Genomic DNA, 19,759 nt, shown 5'->3' with positions numbered 1-19,759 from the left:
AGTGGAATCTCACAAGATAATACATATAGGACATTTGTACAGAATCTTCTTGGTGGATAGTAAGTTATTACTAATATTTACTTCATGTTTCTAGATGATTTAATAACTTGCTATCAAGCGTGGTTTTTGGCACTAGATACTCTGAAATATTTCTTTGTATGGTTAGTTGTATGGTTGCTTCTTTTTTTCTGTAGAGCACTGGGACATGGTTTTTGTTGTTGTTTTACTTACTTTTTGCATTTTCATAGCCTGAAATATCAGGTTTTCTCTGAGACATTAATAACATTAACTCATAGAAATTTATAATTAGGAACTTTAATACTGTAATTGTAGTCAGAAACTCCTCATCCCAACTGTCTTTACTGGTAATTTCTTTTATTTCAAATACAGATTTACATTTTCTTATTTCCTTTTTATTTTTAATATTAAATATTTTTAATATTTAATTTTTTGGGGGGTCCTGATTATAATTTTTAGTGTAGCTGATGAAATGTGCTTTGTAGTTTTAGGAATTCTGTGACTTTTTTTAGAAGTATATGTGACATTCCTAGAAATCTTAAAAGGACCATTAAGAATTTTATAAATGGAAAACATAGAACATAGAGTTTTGACTTTTCCTAGTCAAGTGTGGAGAGGATGGAAACTAAGGTTTCTTGGCACTTAATCACTATGCTCACCCATACATACTGCATGCCTATAACCCTTCCAGTTTTGTTTTTATTTATAAGATAAATCTAAATAGCAGAGCAATGCTTATGTGCCTACTTAAAATGACATTTTACAAAATAGAAGTGAATTTTACTAGATCAGTACTTTTCAATAATTCCTTACTTAGGACTTAACTATGCAGCTTGGCAGCAGTTCCATTTTTTATTTATTTGTCTAAAGTTAGATTGTGTGCTAAGCCTACCTGGACTGTTGTATGAATGACTTTTTTTCTCATAACAATTAGGTTTTTTGTAATAACTATTGTAAAGATGAGGAACCAGTGCTTAGGGTTGTGAAATAATTATCCCAAATATCAGCTAATTAGTGATGAGAAAGAGTCCTTCGGAATTAAGGGAATTAAAGCAAGATGAGCCTTACTCTTGTCTTAGCCATAATGCTACAAGGCACTATGGAAGAAATGATGGGAATTTTTTCTATTACAGGCCCAGTATAACCAGAACTCACTCAGAAATGTAAATAGATATTTATATTTTTTACTCACCTGTCAACAAATATATATTTACTACTTTGTTCCAACATCTGCAGTTAGACACATTTTTTTTAAGGATACAAAATGGTTCATAGTTAATACATTTTTGTCCAGGAAGAATAAATCATTTAATTTTGCCAGTTCTTTTGATTGAATTTTTTTCATTCCCCGCTGGATTCATTATGGCTCTTGATTGTTAAGAGAGCTCCATAGGTATGAGTGCAGGGCAGAAATAACTCTTAATACTATGTTAGCAATAATAATAGGATAAAAACACAGGTCTTAAGAACTCAAAGGTGTTCCTAAAAATGTTTACAAATCTAGCAAAGATCCTGATTTTTCCTCCATTTCATCCCACAGTTCAGTTACCTGTTGTTTATTAATCCAAAAGGCTAACATTCTCATGACATATGTACACATTCCATTCTAAAATTATGATTAATAACATTGTCAGGCGATATTACTGTTAATACGTTTCAAATCAAGTGATACCATGAATTTTTATTACAAAGAATGAGAATATTAAAAAATAGATGGCTTTAAAAATCATATGCTTGGGGCCTCCCTGGTGGTGCAAGGGGTTAAGACACAACCTATGAAGCTATCAGCAGCCACTGTAGCACAAGTTTGATCCCCAGCCAGGGAGGAGACCCACATGGCACAGCAGACCTCTTCTGACTTGCCTGCTGCTCCCCTCAGCAGTGTATTTCAGCCAGTCTGCCTGTTCTGTTCCCCACTCTGTCTCTGGTGAATCCTCTCACCCTCCTCACCTCTGGCCTGCACCCCAGTTATTGTATGTATAAATAAATAAATCTTTAAAAATATATATATGCTGGCTAGTGGTTCCCTCTAGTATTGGCCTGAAACTCCCCTTGGACTTTAGTCTCAACTATACTTGCTATAGGGCAAGTGTTTACACAGCAGTAGAGTCCTGGAAAAAAAAAAATGCCTGTGATTTTAATTGGACTTTAAATTTTCAGGTATACCTGCAGACTGTTTCTTGATTTTCTTGAACTGGTTAATAGCTTTATTTATTAAATTACAGCAAAACAGAACAGACAAGAGGTAAAAGTTACTTTAGTGAATTATCAGTAACCTGCATGCCAGCCAGGGGAAACTATAAAAATCTTATGACAGGCAAGCTTGTAGAAGTTCTTCCTTTAGTCTTGTTTCTTTTAACATCTGAAATCTATGGTTAAACTTTCACAGTAAATGTGACAGGTTTTTTTGTCAGGCTCAGAAAACTGGCAGTTATTTTGTTAAGTTTTATAGTTATAAATATGTGTAATTTTTACTTGTACAGCTCTACTTCTGATTGGGGTAAGAAGACAAGTAAATATTAATGAGAGATTTTTTAGATGTATTGAATGAATTTGTGTATTTTATAGATAAATATGATACTTTAGAGATATAACTATTTTCTGTGTTGGCAGACATTATATACATATGCCTCTGGGTTATTACAAGCCTGAAAAGATAAATTTTGTACAATTGTTTGTGTTGAAGAGTTGTAGTTTCATAAAAACATTTTTTATGTTTTTCAGCCTTGTGATTAGTTCACAGGGTTGCAGTTCCTTTTTCTAACACAGAATACTTTGTTTTTCAAAGCGCTTAAAAAAAAAGTTGCTCGAGGGCCTCCCCTGGTGGTGCAGGGGTTGAGCACTGGGCTGCAAAGCTGCCCGCAGCCTCTGCAGTGCTGGTTCAATCCCCAGCCACCAGCGAGGGTCCCACATGGTGTGCAGACCTCTCTGGCTGTGCCCGCAGCTTCCCCTCAGCAGTGTATTTCGTCAGTCTGCCTGTTCTGTTCCCCGCTCTGGCTCTGATGGATTCTGTCACCCTCCCTTGCTTCTGACTGTACCCAGTGCTTGTATAAATAAATAAATAAAATCTTAAAGAAAAAAAAATAAAAAAAGTTGCTCAATCTGCTGAAAAATTCAGAACTTAAAAAAAAAACCTGAATGCTTGGATGTGCTAAAGAATTAGATGAAATTTCATAGGAATAAGTTATTTTTTGTAAAGGCAAAAGCATGCAAAGGTTCAATAAATCAGAAATTATTATTTGATTTTTAAAACATGTGACTTTGCTGTCATTAATACAGTAGCCAGAAAGGTAGATTTTAATGAGAGTCTGCATTTATGGTCTGTAGATTTTCCTCATTAGAATTTTCAGTACTTAAGTTTCATATAAGCAGCATTTTGGAACTTAATTATAGAATATTCTTTTTCATACTGACACTTGCTACCAATTTTTTTCCTTAGGATAGTATATGTTATGGTATTATTTCCTAGTTGCTTAAGTCCTAAATACCATTATTTTTATCTTTGTAACAAAAGATTTTAGACGACTCCCTTTTGTAAAATAAAATAGGTTAAGGATTATAAACACAATGTCCTATGTTTTACAAATATGGTTCTATCACTATTTAATGCCTTTCATTTTAATTCACTTATTTCTTTTCCAAAATGCCTCAAGTCTTGGTGAAATTGTAATGCTTCATGATTTTTCAAGATAAAGCAGGTTTTCCTCTCCAGTTAGCACAACTTGTCAGCTCTTTTAGTTGTTGTGCTGATACTGTTATTTTCCTAACTGGGTAGTATTTTTTACTGCAAACCAAACATCATTAAATATATGAAACTGTCAGTCTATTCCATATAATTGTGGAAGTTATTATCCCTGTTTAATATATGCCTGATATACCATTGTCAGCCTTTGAAAAAAATGCTTTATCCCGTCTCTTTAAAGGATAGTGGGATTGGTTATATCATTTTTGAGGTCTTTTATGCAGTGCTTTCTGCAACTTTTTTCCCCCCAAAATAATGCATATCAAACTAGAATGTGCTTTTTTTCTCTTAGCATTGACTAGGGAGTCCTAGCAATGACCATGAACTAATGAAATATAATTAGCAAAGATTTTCCCAGTTTTCTTTCAAGGCACTCGGAGTTGTATGTTTTGCCATACCTGCATAACTCTGTATGTGTGTGTGTATGTGTGTGTGCGTGTGTGTATACATATACATTTTTGAAGAATTAAGCAAAGTTACACTCTTGTGACTAGTAATAACTCAGTTTTTTTATTAAATTCAACAAGCTGAAATTAGGTAAATCTCTGTTGCAACTAATACAAACTGCTAAACTAAGATGAGAAAAGCATGTTAGGTACATAGAATGAGATGGAAGAGTCTAATAACATAATCTAGAAGCATTAGGAGTGCAATAGACTTTGCAGGCCATTGCAAGATGTAGTAGATGTAGATGTAGTAGATATTATGAAGGGTGTTATCTTCCACTGCTTTTCTTGTGTGTTATCTTCATTCTGCTCTGCAAATGGCTTTTCTCTGTAAGTCAGAAGACATGCTTATCTGTACTTTTAGATTTACTTCTTGTTTTCTAGCAGCTAGAGACCTAAATAGCTAGTTCTAATTTATTTATTTATTTTTAACCATTTATTTATGCATACAAGACTGGGGTACAGGCCAGAGATCAGGGGTCATGGTGAAAGGATTCATTAGAGACAGAGGGGGTTGAACAGGCAGATTGACTGAAATGCACTATTGAGGGGAGCAGTGGGCGAGTCAGGAGAGGTCTGCTGTGCCGTGTGGGTAGCTCTGTGGCCGGGAATCGAACTTGTGCTGCAGTGACTGCGAATAGCTTCATAGATTGCGTCCCAAACCCTTGTGCCACCAGGGAGGCCCTCTAGCTCTAATTTATAAAATAAATGCTAGCCTAGAACATGCACCTTTCCCATTGACCACTGGGGCTAGGACTTACTGGCATAAAGGAATGGTTTCAAGTGAGAGAGGGTTATCAAGCAAAGATTGTTTACTTGGCAAGCAGAAAAGAACCATTATTGGTATTTAGAGAGATGTTGTTTTGAGTTTATACAAAAGTAGACTAAAATACTTAATTGGTTATAATTTGTGGAAAATATTTTTTAAATGGTACTTACATGTGCTCATTACCTTTTGATAGCCTGTGTTATAAAAGGCACATTCTTTATTCAGGTATCTTATTTCACTGGTCAGCTAGATCAGTTTGGGTTGGGATCATTCTCAGTATTCAAGTAGTACTGTATTCCAGTGATTTTGAGCTTAGTCTATTCTGTTCAAAAGAATAGGACATGGGTGTGGAGCCAGCCAACCTTGTGGTCAGATTTAGACAGGAAGATGTCTGCATATGTATAAGTTCATTGTTCTGTTTACTGTCTCATTTCCTTTATTTTTCCTCTGTGTGTACTTAGACTACATATCATATCAGTATTTACATACAAGAATTTATAAGTAAGTAATATGGTTAAAGTTCAATTGGTTAGTTGATTCTTCTCTGCAGGAACATGGGAGAAATCGGTCACCTCTCTTTAATTTCTGGTTAATTACTAGCTCTTGGCTTCTGATTTTTTCAAATCTTGACTCAATACAGTACAACAGTTTTTGTGTACAACAGTTTTTGTGTCTATGTTCTAGGTATTAGATTTACAAATAACAAAAACACATACACTCCTAACATGAACTTAGAGGATAATATAATCAGAGAATTTCAGGACATTATGGTGAAGTTAAAGTTTAATGTGCTCTCCACTGTAATAACTTCTTTTTAACATTTAAAATTCCACATAAATTTACTCGGAGAAAAATGATTATAAGTAAGCTTGACAAATTTTTGCAAACTTAACACATCCATGAAACAAGCATCCAGTGTGACTGAATTTTAAATAACAGCAATATATAACTAAATTCATAGTAATGAAAATATTGGAAAATGATATTCAACGTCTGTCCTCAGGTGCCTGTGTATGTGCGTGTTCATGGGCTTCTAAGAGTTCTTGCTAGTTGATGCTGTTGTGTCTCCCAGTAAACTTTCTTTTTTGACATTTTAACTGAGTGCTATGAATACCACTATATTGAAAATAAAATACATTCTCTCTATTGGTATTTGTTTTAGAGTTATTTATCGTTAAAAAAAAAAAAAAAACAGGATTGCCTACTGTTCCAGGTGATTTTTAACATGAAAAAAAATCTCATTTCTTTTGAAATTAATCTTCATAATTTTGATCAAGGATATCCAATATATTATTAAGCATGTTATTAATACAAGAAGTACTGTTGAATTACTTTAACCTTTTTGTACTTAACCTTCAAAATTCAGTGTGTATTTTACTCTTATAGTACATCTAATCAGAACTGTCCACATCCATTTTTTTAAGTTGGATTTTATTTTAGAGTCATCTATTAAGATTATATTGGTTTACTGCATTGTATGTGATTGAGGAGTACAGCTGTGTTCACATTTCTTCAGATGTATGTAACCATGCTGCATTCATTACCAGACATCCATAATCTGGGTCCCCCTCCCCACTTTACTTCCCACTCTACTGTCCCTCGATAGTAGGATTAATTCTAAAGATTTCAGTGGTTTCTTTTGGTCTGTTTCTTTTCTTTCTTTCTTTATATTCCAAATATAAGTGAAATCATCTGGCATTTGTTGTTCTGACTTAATTTCCTTGGCATAACCTTCTCCCCCCTTTCCGTCCATGTTGTCACAAATGGCAAAATTCATTTAGGTCTCAGAACGTATGTGATGAAAATTAACATTATTTAGCAGTATTTCTTTAAATATGTTTGTGATTTTTTTTTTTTTATTGTGGGTCCATGAAACGTCCCTGATAATTGGCAGATCTCTTACAATTGAGTATAGCTAGTGTAAAATCTCCATGAATTAATAGTTGTTTTGAAATTTGCATTTACAACTTCCTATAAAGAAAAAGGTTTTTATGAAAAATCTAGTGTGAATATCATTGAAACTGTTGCACAGAAGATAACTTTTTAAGTATCTTAAACATTTCAGAGACATCTACTTGACAAACTTCAACACTTAGCGTATTTCCTTTATGTATTCCATGGTTATTAATTTGAGATTTGTTACTCAACTTTAAAGATAGTTTCAACTACTCTTATCTGTAACAAATCCCATCTTTGTAAGGTTGGTTATTTTCTCTGAAAATTTTAAAGGTACTCAAATGAAATGTTTGTTTTTTTAATCATGTCTAAATAACTTTGTTTACATCCTTTTTACATGAGGGTATGACATCCTTTTTACATGAGGGTATGATCATTTACTCAATTTGAGAATATTTAAGGAAAAAAGATTGACTTGATTTTAAAGCAGGTAATGACATTTCTGAGAATATTAAAATTGTCAGCAATTAAGCAAATCATTGAATATTTGAAAATAGCACATAATTACAATAACTACCCTATAGTTACAAATGGTCATTTATTTCCACTAAAGATTTCTGTTACCTTTTCATGAGTAATTGCATAGAAGATCAGAAGTTTTTTTTTTTCTTTTTCCCAAACTGTTGGATCATAACATGGTCAGTAGAGTGAGCGAATCAGAGAGAGAGAGATGGAATTTCTGTGCAGTAAATTGAATGAAAGTGTTGATTATGTAATGGAATTTTGATGTTATCTATCAATATTTATTCTTTCAAAGGAGGGTGCATCAGCCCGTAAGACTCAGACTCCTGCAGCACAACCAGTTCCAAGACCAGGTAAAAATATAAACTTTGTTTTTTTCCTAAATGATCATAAGAGTGAACATTGTCTGATATGTATAATGCTTTGAAGGAATTGAAATTTTACTTTAAATAATTGAAAGTTTTTTCCATCACTCAATATTGCTTAAGCAAATCTCAAATTTGGGATCACATGTAGAAAATACTACTAAACCTCATTCAGCACAATTAATAAATCTTTATATCTTAGCAGAAAACAAAGAAGTTAAAATGAAACGCATTTTGAATTTATTTTCATGTAGTACATTTGAACAGTGAATGACTTTGTAATACTCTATACTGTAATATTTTCACCAAATTGATGCAGAGGTCATTGATAACATAGGCTGTATAGAACTATACTCTTGAATAATGTTTTCTGTTTTAAAGTACAGACAATCCAAGACTTAACTGTAGTTTGACTTTTTTTTTAACTTTACAATGACGTGAAAATTGTATACTTTGAGTAGAAACCAGCATACAGTATTTATGTAAGTAATGCTAGGCAATAGCAGCTAACGAACTGACAGCATTTTTTTAAAAACTTTTTTTTTTTTTAAAGATTTATTTATTTTATTTATGCAAGCACTGGCTACAGTCAGAAGTGCGGGAGGGTGAGGGAATTCACCAGAGCCAGAGCAGGGAACAGAACAGGCAGACTGATGAAATACACTGCTGAAGGGAGCAGTGGGCGTGGCAGGAGAGGTCTTTGGGACCCTCCCGGTGGCTGGGGATCGAACCAGTGCTGCAGAGGCTGCGGGCAACTTTGCAGCCCTGTGCTCAACCGCTGCGCCACCAGGGGAGGCCCTGAACTGACAGCATTTTTGATTTATGTTTTCTTTTAAATGGTATTTTTTTAAATTTAGGTAACATTGGTTTACAACACTATATGTTTCAGAGGCATACCACACTGTTCACACCAATAAGGTATCCATATAATCCTTCACCATAGTTCATTGTTACCACAACTCTCCCTTCTGTAACCTCAATTCTGTAATCAGTTTTGGTTTTGCTATGTCTCTTCCTTTGTTTTATTTCTTTATACTTTACGTATGAGTGAAATAATCCAGTATTTGTTTGTCATCCCCCTTCTGACTTATTTTGCTTAGTATAATTTGCATCAGTTCTATTCATGTTGTAGCAAATGGCAAGATTTTTTTTTTTTTTTTTAAGATTTATTTATTTATGCATACAAGAGCTGGGGTACAGGCCAGAGATGGGGGTGTGAGAAAATTCACCAGAAATAGAGTGGGGAAAAGAACAGGCAGACTGACTGAAATACACTGCTGAGGGGAGCAGCAGGTAAGTCAGGAGAGGTCTGCTGTGCCATGTGGGTTGCTCCCTGGCCATGTGGGTTGCTCCCTGGCTGGCCAGGGATTGAACTTGTGCTACAGAGGCTGCGGATTGCCTCATAATGTGGTGCTTAACCCCTTGCACCACCAGGGAGGCCCAAGATTGCTTTTTAAAAAAAATTTTTTTTATTGCTGAGTTGTAGTCCACTGTGTATATACACCACATCTTCCTAACCACCCATCTGTTGTTGGGCAGTTAAGTTGTTTCCATTACTTAACTGTTGCAAGTAATGCTGCAGTGAACATGGGAGTGCATATATTCCTACAAATTTTTTTTTGCATTCTTCTGGTAGATACCTAGGGCGAAATTGCTGAATCATAAGGTAGATCCATTTTTAATATTTTGAAAAACGTTACTGTTTCCCATAGGGGCTGGACCAAACTACTTTCCCATCAACAGTGTCTTCCTTTTCTTAATATTTTTGTCAGCACTTGTTTCTGGTCTTTTTAATACGTGCCATTCCCAGAGATGTGAAGTGGTGTCTTATTGTGGTTTTGATTTGCATTTCCCTTATAAGTGCTGATGAACATTTTTTCATGTGCCTATTGGCCATCTCTTTGGCTTTGGAGAAGTGACTGTTGTTCTTTCCATTTTTTGATTTGCTTTTTTTTGTTGTTGATTTGTATGAGTTCTTTGCAGATCTTGCATATTAGACCCTTTTTGGATGTATGATGTTACAAATATTTTCTCCCTATGGCTAGGGTTTCTTCATTTTAATGTAATTTCATTTGCTGTGTAGAAGCTTTAGTTTATATGGAAATAACACCCCTGCTGTGTCCACCTGTGTCTGTAAGGGCATAGGAAACTCTGTGGTAGCATAAGAACATTTACTTGAATAAATAGTTGAAGAGTTAAAGGAAATTTTAAGAAAATATTTTTGAGATTTTAGAGAAATATTTTAAAAAGTTATTTGGTATGTACCTATTCATTCCCTCACCAAATCCTTGTTTGAGCTCTGTGATATTATATGTAGTTGTGATTTTTTTAATTCTATAAAAGCATAGTATAGTGATTTTAATGGGCTCATAAGCAGTTTTAATGTTTAGAATTTCAGATGTCTCTGTTATTGAGCATAAGAAGTTTTGTAAATATTTTCTTAAAATGTCTGCTAAGCAAAGGTATTGAAATTACTTTAGAAATATTTTTTCCTTGTTCCTGATAGCAAAAAAATTCGCTTTATAAAAAGATAAACACATGCAGTTTGTAGCAACATGGATGGAGCTAGAAGGGATCATGCTCAGCAAAATAAGTCAGAAAGAAAAAGAAAAATACCAGATGGTCTCACTCATAGCAGGAATTTAGAAAACCTAAATAAGAGACCAGGAAAAAGACTAATCAATACAAAGTAAAAATCAAAATCAACAAGCAACTATAAACCAGAGACACACTGAGGGTGGGGGGAGTGAGGGGCGGGGAAAGGAAGGACTAGAGTCAAAATAAGGGGGGAGGTGCAATTGTATGGGGAATATAACCAAAATGAAAATGCATGCATTGTGCAAAGATGAAAAAAGATGGAAGAATTATATAAAATAAAATATTTAAATAAAAAAAAGAATTCGCTTTATAAAAGCTTTTTGATATCAACACTGCATTCGTGTTTCAGGTGCTATGCGTTTAATTTTTGTGTTTGTTTTTATATTCAGCATAAATTCAGTGGTCGGCTATGCTACCTTTTGTTTTTTTAAAACGTAATCAGTGATGTTGAAAATAACTATGAAGAATTAGAAAAGGATCAAAAAAGCTTAGGCAAGAATTTAACAAAGTATCTCCTATGTTTGTCAGTAACAGTAGTGCAAATTTGGGTCTCTTTTTATTCTTACAGGCTTATTCCAAAATTACGTAGATTATACATATTAAATATTTCTTGAACCACTTTAAGAATTAAGATTATATGTGGCTTATATTGGGATGATTTTGCAGGTTATTTAATTGTGTCCTGGATCTATATGTTTAAATTTTCACATGATTAGTACTTACTTTTAAATAACACTGGGTTTGTTTGAAATCTTTGTCATTACTGTTTTTGAGAGGGAGGGAATGTGCTATTGGTCATATTAACATTGGAGCACATTGCATATAATTTTAATTCAGGTGATAGTACCATGGAGCGATTTTCAATAAGAGGACCAAATCAGGAGCCATCATGAGGATATAAGGAAGAACAATTAAAATCAATAAATATTGTCAAATGCCTTCCATGCACTCTGTGCCAGAAACTAGGAGAAGCTGGGAGACTCTCTCTTCATTAAGGGAGGAAAAAAGTGAAGGAAGTAGGACTAGGTAGACTAGGTTCAAAGAATGCAGCCAACAAATACGGAAGTAGTTGGGAGGCAGCTGAATCATAAATACTGTATTGTTTCTCTTTGGAAGGGAGGGATGGGAAGCTATACTTGGTCAGTCAGTCTAAAGAAGATTGTGAAAAATTCAGGTGGTATAAAAGGGGGGGAAATCACCACCTGAAAACTCTAACCTGGTTTGGGGATGTGTGATATAAAATTGTCACTGTTTCATTTTTTCTCAAAATAATTTGGCTAAAAGAGGAAAGGAGTAGGTGAAAACCCTGATTCCTGAGTAAACCAAGTTGCTCAGTTGTGCTGCGTGATAAAATGACATGAAGGGAAGTAGGTTCTTTAGCCAATTAAGTTACATGATCTTGGCAAAAATCATGTAAAGGGGTTTTGGATCTTTTCAACTACTAATATTTTATTCTTTTTCAGTTTTTCTCCAAGATGCACTCTTGGAGGGGATGTTTCATAAAATATTCTGATACCCATCCATGTGAGGCTTCCCCTTTTCCTCCTCCTGCTTTCAACCTGACCTTCCATAGGCCGACAGTCCCTATTTGTCATTCTGAAAACAAAGATTTTAAGTTTTTAGCATACATTGGTTATAAGACCTGACATGAATGGATGTTTTAGCAATTTGTCATCTTTGTCTTGATCAGTGAATTTTGTTGTCTGCTGCAGAAATGTTACGTATATTTGGATGAGAGCGCTCTTCAATTTTGAAGTAATACTGTGTAATATATAACAGGCTCACCTGTATAATCTTCAAAATTGAAAAAAAGATGAATGCACAAAACGTGGAGATGTAATGTCTAATAGATGAAAGATTATAGATTTATACTCTATGTGTTAGAGTTTGAATTATTTGGAAATGGGCTAAACCACCTATGTATTTTTTTTTCTTTAATGAAGGAACTCATTTTTCATCAGTTTTTGAAAAAAATTTATCCTTTCATGAAAAATTTAGCACCAGGACAGTCCATGGGTGAATTTGTTTGAAAGTGTTCACAGTTATTTTCAGCTTATAAACATTCCTGTAGGGAATATAACTCGCAACTGCCAATGAATTAGGAAGCAAAAACCTTACATAAACCATAGTCCTGGGCTTAGCAAATGTTTACCCTTTTTAAAAACAGACTAAATCTCTTGCACTGATCTTTGTTCATTCCACTACTTTCTAATGCATACGCAACACATACTTTACTTCTCTAGCATTAATTCTTTACTTCTACTTCATTAATCCCCTAAAGTGGGTGAGATGGCCTGTAGCTCTCGTTTATGTTTATTGCTTATATGAGAGCTAACCCCTGTATATTCTTATATTATTCAGTTATTCAATTTGTAACTTGGGTACTGGTTGAAAGACCTCATTCTATAGTTATAGTGTTTAAATCTGTGTACCGTTGATTTCCAAATTTGTATCTCCAATTTAGATTTTTTTTTTTTTTAAACCTCTGGTATCATCTATCAACTTTCTGTTTAACATTTGGATGTGCTGTAGGTATTTTAAAACTTATTTAAGACATCTTAAAGCTCCCTTTGATCCCTGATTCTTGCCAAAATGTTTTATTCCACATGGTTTTCTTCATGAATAAATAGAACGCCATCAGTTCTGCTTCTTAAACCAAAAACTTACGAGTTATTCTTCATTCTTCACATTTACTTGTTTTTGTCACCTAATGTTACTAAGTTCTGTCACATTTTTCTGCACCCCATGTTCATCTTTTTCTCTCATTTTCCCTCATACCCTCCTCAATTTTCTCTTTATCTCCGCTTCTACAACTCAAGTCTAGACATCATCATTTCTCCTGATGAGTTTATATTGAAGTGTTAGTCTATGAACTATTTACTTCTGGTCTCCAACAGGGTACATACCAAAATTGAGAGTACGCTATTTTCACAACAATCTAGTGCATGATCATTTTTCTAGCAATTTGTTATTATTGTATTTTGTTCAGTTGACCTTGGATTGGAAGTTTAAAAACAAAAATCCCTCACATCCTTAGCATACGTAATTTGAGTAGCTACACTGTAAACTGTTGTGGATAATCCTACCTGAGTTTTTTTGCTTCAGGCTAGTGCTTTTTGAGCCCTTATCTAAATCCATTGTTTTTACCTTACAGAAGTTGTTTATCAAATCATGTCACTTCCTGGCTTAAAACTAGGTTTTCTACTGACACTAAAAGGTGGATCTTACTTGCTAGGACAGTTAGTCTAGGGAGTGGCAAAATGGGGATAGGAATTGACATCATCTCTTGCCTTAACCTCTTCACCACACAAAATCCTTGTATTAGCTTCTCCTTCTTTATTAGGTTAGGGTTTATCATGGGTATGTGTAAGGCTTTCAGTACCTGTGCCTTGATTCTTACCAGGAAGCCTGTGTATACTCTTAGGATTAGTTTTTACTATACCTCTAATTTGTTTTTTTCTAGGATATGTGGGCTTTTGTGTTTTTTGTTTTCTTAGGGTGGTTCTTCCCAGCCTAGATTTTAGCTACTCCTTCCCAAATATTCTGAGTCAATTGTGGGTTCCCTTACCAAATCAATGGCATTTCATTAAAATATTTCTTTTTTCCCCCTTTAGTCATTCTCATAGCAACTCCTGTTTCCTGTTTATCCATGTCTATCCTTCCCAGCATTTCTTTCTCAAAAATATTTGTTTAATATTTACTGTGATTGTATTATATCCCAGGGGATACTATCGAACTAATCAAATGTTATCCATGAGTCCTATTTCTAAAAAAAAAAATGAGAAAGTTTTAGGTTTTTTTTCTCAGCAAGAGAAGAAACATGAAACTTCTGTAAAAAATATGTATGTGTGTCAACTTGTGTATATCTTGCACTGATTTATGTGACCGGAAAAATCATACTGCTGACCTAGTTAATATTTTATCACAGTGAAATAGCTATGCAAAATAGTTGCAGGCATTAATTAAAATGTAGCTTTCTGTTTCCTTTAAAATGGACACATTCCAAAGGGCATGTGCTTCTCTTTGGAAGTGCCATCTGTTTCTAAGAATTGAGGCTGAAGTCAAATTCTAATCTCTTTAATTTTGATTTTTTTAATAAAAAATTTCTAACAGCACATTACACATTGAAGACAGTCAGTATATTTTTACTGTATGGATAAAAACAAAATTGAATATTATAGCAGTTTTCATCTTAAAATTTTGATTTTGAACTTCGTTTATACCACTATGTAATGCCAGCAGATATTTCTGTGTATTACAAGCTTGTTTGTATATACAAATAATGAAAAGATAGGAATACAGCTGTTTTTATATCATACATTTTCAGTTAAAATATTACGGGCAATTCTGTATAACAGACCATCACATCATTCATTGCATATGATGGTCTCTTTTTCTAATAAATGAACAAGATAAACATTTTTAGAGGAGAATGAAAAGGTAAGAAATATTTTAGGTATTAATGCCTAAGGACTTCTCCAGAATAGTTGAACATTTCCTCCTCACAGCACTTCCCCAGTGTTATATGCTTTTGTAATATTGTTTTTGCGTTTATTAAAGTGGCAATTAAGAAATTTACTTGCTTCTCCTTAAGATCTGTGAAGATAGCTGTTACTCAGTGCCTAATAATGTGTGGTCTATTGACTTTTTTATGACCACACTGTACTGAGTAGTGCTAAGGTATTTTAATGTTTTTTGAAGCTGAGGAATAATTTATTATTTGAGACTGTAATACATTCTTTAATTTTATAACTGGTCATATGTAAATACAAATAATTTTGTAAATTTGAAAATTAAGAATATGGTTTTTGTAACACTTAAAAGTTTGTTCTGTTTCTTACAGTTTCTCAAGCAAGGCCTCCCCCAAACCAGAAGAAAGGTGAGGTTGTACATATGATTCTAAACTTAAAAAAGTAAAGCTTATGCAGTTATAACAAATGTGTGTGCTTGATCTCCATTCTCATTAGTTTTCAGGTAGTACCGATTATTAAATATTTTGACTCACTATTGTCTTAAAATATTTAGTTCATTTTAATAATAACTGTGTTTGCTACCTTCAAAAATTTTGTCTTTATAGGCTCTCGAACACCCATTATTATAATTCCTGCAGCTACCACCTCTTTAATAACTATGCTCAATGCAAAGGACCTGCTACAAGACCTAAAGTAAGTAATTGCTCTTTTCATAGGACATGGAGTTATGGAAAATTAGTAGTTATTGATCCATATTTTTTTTAAAGATTTATTTATTTATACAAGAACTGGGGTACAGGCCCGAGGCGCGGGAGGGTGAGAGGATTCACTAGAGACAGAGCACAATGGGCAGATGGAGTGAAAACACTGCTGAGGGAAGGGAGCAGCAGGCAAGACAGGAGAGGTCTTCCACGCCATGTGGGTATCTCCCTGACCGCCTGGGAATTGAACTGGAGTTGCAGAGGCTGCGGACAGTTTCACAGCACTGCACTCAACCCACTGTGCCACCAGGGAGGCCCTGATCCATATTTTTTTGATGGGAGAAAACATTTCAGTTTTTGTGCTATAGACCTCATAGATAGTCTGAATTAAAATTTCCAAAACTCTTTTATCTCTGGACCCTTTAGTGAAAATCCGTTAGTGAAACTTCTAGCTAATATTCTAAAGAAAAAGGTATTGTATTAATTTTTAATATGAATTGTTTTGTTTTGTTTTTTCCATTTGGAGTTTGAGTATAAATTGAAATTCATGTCAGATCTGAGTGACATTGCAATTGGCCCTGTGGTGACAAAGTAAGAGCCCCTTTTCTTTCCTGACTCTTGAGCCTGACTCTAGAGCCAGGTCAAAATGGATATGCTTCCTTAACACCGATCTGGAATTTTCCTAGTTAATCTTTTTTGTTGATTGTACATTTCTTCTAAGGTTTCAGTTTTAGCTCCTTTTTTCCTTCCCCGGTGTGGGAGGTAAAAACCAACTGCAGAAAGGCATATCCTATGTTCTATTTTCTGCCACTTGGCAGCAGTGATTTTGGTTCCATGAGTATTTTCGTTGTAGCTCAGCTAAGCATTTCGTGTATTTGTTATATTTTATCTAGTATTTCTTGTTGTTTATAATGGTAGAGTTTTTAATAATATCTGGTACAGTATATTACTGGAACTGAAGTTTGTAAGATCTGTCAAATCTATCTTAATAGTATAAGCAACAGTCTGTGAAATACAGTGTTCACACAACAGCGTTTTTTTTCCCAGTTGCACTGACAAGAAGCAACGTGTTAGTATTTGGAAGTTTAGGATCCCCTTCAGGTGTAGTTATCTTAGTGCACCCCTTACTGAAGTACCCATTGCCACTACCACAGTACGTAGAACAGCAAGCTTGTTAACTGTTTGAGATGTACCTGTGGGGAGTTAAAAGTGCAGACTATTTCATTATAATATACCCATTAGAAATTAGTTTTTATCTTTAGTAATACATGCTGTTTGGCTATAGCTCTAAGACAGATAAACGTGGATTTAGTGACAAGTTTCATTTGGGGGAGATTGCTGTATATACTGAGTTTGTTCAATTCAGCATACACTTTTAGAACAATAACTAAAAAGCAAGTGCTATGCAGATAAGTACATTGTAACTTTCTAGGAACTCAGGATTGTGGCAATAGTGTGTTAGGGGTCATTAATTGCCACTGATGAGAAGAAATAAAATATGTAACCCTATTAGTATAAAACTTAGCCTTACTGCTTTATTGAAAGTGTGGTGAAAAGTAGACACTTTACAGACCTAAGTCATTATACTCGATTTTTTTCCCCACTTATTATATTTGAGTTAGCGGTCTTTAAGGCTTTTTCTCACTTGTTGTCTTTTACAATTTGCAAATTTTATATTGTCCAGTTCTCACAAATTTTAGTAATTGACAACATAATTTTTTATAATAAATGTCTGGTTACAGAAATTCATAGTAAATTTTTAAAAAGTTAATCAAAATTGTCTTTTTTATTCTGGAGAACCTTTATAATATTCATCTGAATATATTACAAATCTAGTACTTAAATGTTATTTCATAAAAGAGTTTAGTAAATAGGACAGAGACCACAAAGTAAATTTTAGTGTCCTTCTCCTTTGCCTTATTACAAAGAAGCCAAACAGTAAAACAGACCACATGTTAGGATAGACCATGCTTAATTTTTCTTCTAAGTTTAAAACACTCCCTTCATTGTTTAACACCTCATTGCAACTGACATCTCCCCTGCAGTTTAAGTCAGCTGGAGGCTTTGCTTTGTAATTAATGCATAATTGAAACCTCCTCCACACAATTATAGTACTGGCTGTAACCCATAACTCATGTTGGCATAGATTCTGTTTGGTATCATGTAAAATTGAAGCTTCTTGAATTTTCTAGTCCTTCAATAAGTAAATGAAATAAAACAAAACCCACTGTACCCTTTAGTATATAGATAACAAAATTAAGTTAATAATATAAACATGATCTTGAGAGAAGTTTTAATAGAATTTTATTTAAAATAAATTGGTTGGATGGAACTTATGAATTGACCATGATGGTAACTTCACAGGGAAAAGTTCTGAAGAGGATAGTTCCATGAAGAGCATGTCCCCAAAATATGCAGAGTTCCCCTTAGATTAGTCAAATACTGCACAAGAAATGCATGTGAGGAAATTATATACTTGAGACGTAGGGAAGAGGCAGTTTATTATGCGTAGTTCTTGGCAGCCACAAGCAATGCAGAATGATTCAATAACATTGAAAAATAAATGTTTTTTTTTTTTTTTCTGACCACATTGAAGACACTGCATTGTCTCTAGCTTCCATTGATGATAATGAAAGGTCAGCTGTTTGTGTGGATAATCAGTCTTGTGAAGGAAATATGCTTTATCTGGTTTTTCATTTTTTTTTAAATTTGGTTATTTCAAATGGGTTTATCTGCTATATCTAGATGTAGATTTCTTATTTATCACATACGATATTCACTAGTGTTAAATCCTTGGATTTGTGTTTTTCATTAGCTTAGAATATCTTGACCCTTAACCTCTTTAGTTATTACTCCCCCCACTTCCATTTTTTCCTCTTCATCTTTCTGGGATATGAAATGAGACAAACCTCAGACCTCATTTTATTCTCCTTGTTTCTTAAAGAATTTTGTTTTCAGGTATTCTGCATTCTAAATAATTTCTTCAGGCTTAACCTGTATTTGTTTTTCTTTCTTTTTTTTTGGCTATGCTCTAATCTTATTCTTAGTTTATAAATTGCATCTTAAAGTTTAGAGGCCTTATATTTAAGTTTTACTGGTTCTTTTTAGGTCTTTTCAAATCTTTGGTCTTTTAAAAATAATTTTGTTCCCTGTTCATATTTACGGCCCTGTTTTATAGGCTTTAATTTTTTTATTTCATCATTTGAAAGTTACCTTTTATTTTGACCTATTATTCATGATACCTCTTTTCCTTACTTAGTTTTTACTATTTATTTGACTGTTTTTCATTTGCTCTTTTATTGTCCCTTTCCTTGAAATTTTTTCTGTGGAAATTCTTAGAGTTTCGAATTAAGGTGGGGGTATCTCTTAAACACTTGGAGCTTTACCAAATGGAATCAGTTTAAATTGTCATTTATGTTTCTTTAACATCCAGCTATTGTTAATTTTTGCCCCCACATTTCACCTTCTTTATGAAGGGGAAAATAAATTTTTAACCTACAAATATGTTCTATTTTTCAAAATAACAAAGTCTGACACCTGTTTTTTGTATATTATCATATCGTTATTTTATTCTTTGCCATTACTAATATAGTTATTTCAGTAGACTGTACCTGTTTAAGCAGTAATGACTTTCATCATACCAACCACACTTGAAATTAAAGTGTAGTAAGTAAATTGCAAATATTGGATAAATCAATGGATGTCAAAATATTTCTTTAAATAACATGTATCCATTCAGTAGATATTGGTGAATTGTGTCATTCTTGTTGTATTTGTTAAGAGTAGTTAGTTGTAAGTTGCAACTTCTATTTTTTTTATTTTTTTTTTTTAAAGATTATTTATTTTATACAAGAACTGGGTACAGACCAGATGCATGGGAGGATGAGAGGATTCACCAGAGACAGAGCGGGGAACAGAACAGGCAGACTGATGAAATACACTGTTGAGGGGAGCAGCGGGCCAGACAGGAGAGGTCTGCCCCGCCATGTGGGACCCTCACCAGCTGGCTGGAATTGAGCCAGCGCTGCAGAGGCTGCGGACAGCTTCACAGCATGGCGCTCAACCACCTGTGCCACCAGGGGAGGCCCAAGTTGCAACTTTTAGTTGTAAAAATCAACTTGAAGTAGCTTTAACTCAAGTCTTTTGACTCAAGAAGGTGGATTCCTTCTCCACACCCCAATGCCTCTTGTCCCCCTTCAGGGACAAAAAAGATCATCAGGAACCTCCAGG

The 19,759-nt window shown here is 34.1% G+C and overlaps 1 protein-coding gene across 2 annotated transcripts in view; it reads left to right on the top strand.

Annotated features, from left to right (window-relative positions):
- Positions 1 to 19,759, top strand: part of CDC73 (cell division cycle 73) — a 97,974-nt gene that overhangs the window by 66,254 nt on the left and 11,961 nt on the right. For both annotated transcript variants that reach the window (XM_037497316.2, XM_037497317.2), the window contains exons 11-13: positions 7,689 to 7,746; positions 15,200 to 15,235; positions 15,434 to 15,521. In XM_037497316.2, coding sequence (XP_037353213.1) covers positions 7,689 to 7,746; positions 15,200 to 15,235; positions 15,434 to 15,521 — 182 coding nt within the window. The remainder of the gene's footprint in view (positions 1 to 7,688; positions 7,747 to 15,199; positions 15,236 to 15,433; positions 15,522 to 19,759) is intronic.

The sequence above is a fragment of the Talpa occidentalis genome, unplaced genomic scaffold (assembly GCF_014898055.3).
Source record: "Talpa occidentalis isolate TD23 unplaced genomic scaffold, MPIMG_talOcc4v2.1 talOcc4.8, whole genome shotgun sequence".
NCBI classification, from domain to species: Eukaryota; Metazoa; Chordata; class Mammalia; order Eulipotyphla; family Talpidae; genus Talpa; species Talpa occidentalis.
This window is presented reverse-complemented; position numbering and strand designations above follow the sequence as displayed.